This window comes from Monoraphidium neglectum, assembly GCF_000611645.1.
Source record: "Monoraphidium neglectum strain SAG 48.87 unplaced genomic scaffold scaffold03176, whole genome shotgun sequence".
NCBI lineage: Eukaryota > Viridiplantae > Chlorophyta > Chlorophyceae > Sphaeropleales > Selenastraceae > Monoraphidium > Monoraphidium neglectum.
Genome location: NW_014010452.1, coordinates 1 through 3,449, shown reverse-complemented (window position 1 = coordinate 3,449; position 3,449 = coordinate 1). Strand labels below are relative to the sequence as shown.

The following is a 3,449-nucleotide window of genomic DNA, read 5'->3' as shown; positions in this document are numbered from 1 at the left end:
TGTGTGTGTGTGTGTGTGTGTGGTGTGTGTGTGTGTGTGTGTGTGTGTGTGTGTGTGTGTGTGTGTGTGTGTGTGTGTGTGTGTGTGTGTGTGTGCGTGGCGACTACCAGGGTGGCGGGGTGGTGAGGTGGATGGGGTAAAGCACATCACACGTTGAGTCGCAGGCCACGGCGAGCGCCCAAGAAGGGAGTGACAAAGCAGCACCAGTGGAATTCGGGTGCTCGCGTGCAGGGCGTGTGCACTGCGGCGCGCTGACAAACGCAACATGCGCATCGCGACCAACTAGAATGGTGAAAAAAATGAGGGAGTGCGCACGCCCCACCGTTGATATGTCGTACATGACTCTCACGCTCTCCTTGAGCTCCACCAGCTGCTGCATCTGCTGCAGCAGCACGCAGTGCGCGGCGCTGCTCCAGGGCTGCTCCGGCAGCTGCCACCTGCGCGCGACGTGCGGGGCAGGGGTGTGTATGCTCAGAAGCCTCGGAAATGGGAAATGGGCCTGTCAGCACACGCACACGCACACGGACACACACGGACACATACACACGGACACACACACTCACACACACACACACAGCGTCACCATGGTGCCCGAACTGGGGGTTGGACGTGTGGCAATCGGGCGCGCGAGCGACCCAAGAGTGTGCGCACCACTTATGCAGCACGTGCTGGAACCCCGCGTTGATGTGCTGCTCGGCGCTGTTCATGTCGAGGGCCTGCAGCGCCGCGTAGGTGCGGATGAGGCACGACTGCGGGGACGGCTCGATGGTCATCTGCTTGTTGGTCTGGGGTGGGTTGGGGGGTAAAGGACGAACGTGTTGGCGGTTTGCATGAGTACGAAAGACGGCGTGTGTTCGTGAATGTGTGTGTGATTGTGTATACGAGAGAGAGTGTGGGCCTGTGAAGGAACTGAGGTCAACGAGCAGCTGGCAATTGATGCGCACTGAGGACGCGTCATGCCAAGGCGTATGTGCTGTGTATCATGCGCCGCGTGTTGCATGTGTGTATGTTGATGTGTGGTATGGGAAGGGGGCCAGGTGGATGTGGGGCAATCCGAAACGCGCGCACGGCCGGCGTGCGAGCGGGCAGGTAATGCGCCGCGCCGCGCCCCTCGATCACCCCCCGGCCGCTCACGTGCGTGGCGCCGCCACCCACCAGCACGTCTCTCAGCCTGTCCCACTCGCTGAGCCGCCAGTAGCAGTCCGCCAGCAGCGCGTTGTTGTCCGCAGCCAGGGCGTACTCCTGAGGGGTGGGGAGGGGGAGGGCGGCGGGCGCGCGCGCGTGTGTATGTATGCGTGAGTGTGTGTGTGTGTGTGTGGTGTGTGTGGATGGTTGTGTGTGTGTGTTTGTGTGTGTGCGCGCGCGCGTGTGCACCCACATGTGCACACATGCACCCAAGCGCTGGGCAAGCGCTGGTCAACCACTGGTCAACCGCCGGTCAACCGCGGGTCATCCGCTGGTCAACCACTTGTCAAACGCCGGTCAAAGCGCGCCCACCTGCAGCGCGTCCCACTGGTTGAGCTGCTTGGCCGCGTTGACCCACTGGTCCACCCACAGCGCGCCCTCCCCGCGCGACGGCTGCGGCGTGAGCGGCGCGGCGGGGGCGGCATCAGAACCAGGGGAGGGCGTGGGGAGGGAGGCGCCGTCGGCAAACCGCGCTTGGCTTGGCAAAAAATACAAGCCGTATACGGCCAGCACTGCTCCATGCGTCAGAGGCAGGCGCATCAGGGGGAAGTGAGCGGTGGCGGCGCGCGTTGCGGTGGTAAGGACAGAAAAGAGTAATACGTGCACACAAAAGCGGGAGATTTGTAGAGCAGATGTGCATAAAAAACTATCCGACTTGCCCACCAGCGCCGCGCCGCTGGAGACGGCCTGGTTGAGCTCCCCCAGCAGGTTCTGCGACCCGGCCCACTGGCCGTGCTGCGCGAGGGACAGCGCTGCGCGCGTCTTGGGCTCCTCGCAGCGCTTGCGCCAGGCGCCGTAGAACGCGTCCTCCTCGTGGAGCTTTGTTTGGGGGGGGGCGGTTGGCGGCGGTTGGCGGCGGTTGCATGGCAGGTGGACTTCGAGGTCGAAAGGCAATGTGGGCGTGCAGATGGTGTTGGGGGAGGAGGTGAGGTAGGCTTTCCGGCGCGCCTGCCGCCGCAGCACGTTGAATGGCAGTGGCTTCTGACACAGGCGGCGCCTGCAAAGATGGAACCGAAACCCCCGGACAAGACCGCCCTGTCGAGCTTCGAGATTCAAAAGTACGGAGTTGATGAAACCGCCCACCAGGCGGTACATCTCCGCGAGGCTGTCGAAGCAGCGCGTCTCATCGGGGAAGATGACCGTGTGGCTCTCGAGCAGCGGCACCGCGTGCTGCCACACGCAGAACGTCTGGCGGGGGGCGCGGGAGATTGGACTTGCGTGTGTGGGTGTGTTGTATATGAGTGCAGGGAGTGCGCGACGAAGCACGCCCATGGCACCACCACAGAGGGCCGTTCCCAATCTCATGCCCAAGGGTGCCGCGCCGTTCGCCCGACCCCCATTGGTCGAACTTGCCAGCCCGTCGATCCCGCGAGACAGGCGACACGACCTCAAGGCGAAACGGAGGACCGTTGAGTGTGCGGTCCGTTCTCCACCCCGACGGTGCGTCCCTCTACGCCCCCCGCCTAACAACACCCTCCCCATGAAATCCCATAGCGCACCTTCCCCAGGAACCGCAGCAGCTCTGGCGGCACCTTGGGCTGCGGCTGGCTCAGGCTGATCGCCTCAAGCATAGCCTGGGTGGGGGAAAAGGGGTGAGTTGCCAGGGGGGGGGATAGAAATGGGGGGTCAGGGGTGCTGAAAGGAGGAGATGCACCTGCTTGGCAAGCGCACACCGCATGGGCAGGGGCTCCGCCGCCCGGCTGGCTGCCTCCAGCGAGCGGCGTCCCCACAAGCGCATTTCGCCTCGCCACAGGACGCTCAAAGACACCAGAACCCTTCCACGAAACCCCCTCCCCCCACGCACAAGCACGCGCCGCCCTCCCTCTCGCGAGCGCTGCGAAATGCCATGCCAAACGCCCCCCTAGTCCTCGCCTGCATGACGTTTGGCCGCGCGAAGGCCTGGCGCTGGTGGTACTCCCGGGCCAGCAGGTGTATGATGGGCTTGGCCAGGCCGATCTGCTGCTCCTTCTTGAGGTGGCTCCAGACGATGGGGAACACCAGGACCCTGACGGGGTTCAGGTTTAGGGGGTTCAGGTTTTCAGGGGTTCAGGTTTTCAGGGGTGGAGGGATCAGGGTTTTGAGACTAGGGGTTGGGATTGGGGGGTTGGGTCTCAGGTTGGCCATTGATGATTTTGGGTTGTGAGTGGGGCACAGGGCTGAGGTTGCGTGGTCGGGATTGAGAAGAGGTGGAGAAATGCAGAAAAAAGGGCGGGCGCGAGGTAGGCGAGGGGCGCGCAGGAGGGCGGGGTCGCGACGCCAGGGGG

General features: G+C 63.7%; 1 protein-coding gene across 1 annotated transcript in view; it reads right to left on the bottom strand.

Annotated features, from left to right (window-relative positions):
* The window catches only part of MNEG_12304 (transformation/transcription domain-associated protein), a gene marked incomplete at both ends in the record, with an annotated part of 6,778 nt that extends 3,855 nt beyond the window's left edge, over window positions 1-2,923 (bottom strand). Inside the window, 8 exons of the mRNA XM_014039224.1 lie at window positions 350-437; window positions 652-785; window positions 1,135-1,242; window positions 1,498-1,578; window positions 1,849-2,004; window positions 2,269-2,373; window positions 2,685-2,759; window positions 2,840-2,923. Coding sequence (XP_013894678.1) covers window positions 350-437; window positions 652-785; window positions 1,135-1,242; window positions 1,498-1,578; window positions 1,849-2,004; window positions 2,269-2,373; window positions 2,685-2,759; window positions 2,840-2,923 — 831 coding nt within the window. The remainder of the gene's footprint in view (window positions 1-349; window positions 438-651; window positions 786-1,134; window positions 1,243-1,497; window positions 1,579-1,848; window positions 2,005-2,268; window positions 2,374-2,684; window positions 2,760-2,839) is intronic.
* Window positions 2,924-3,449: the final 526 nt, after the last annotated feature.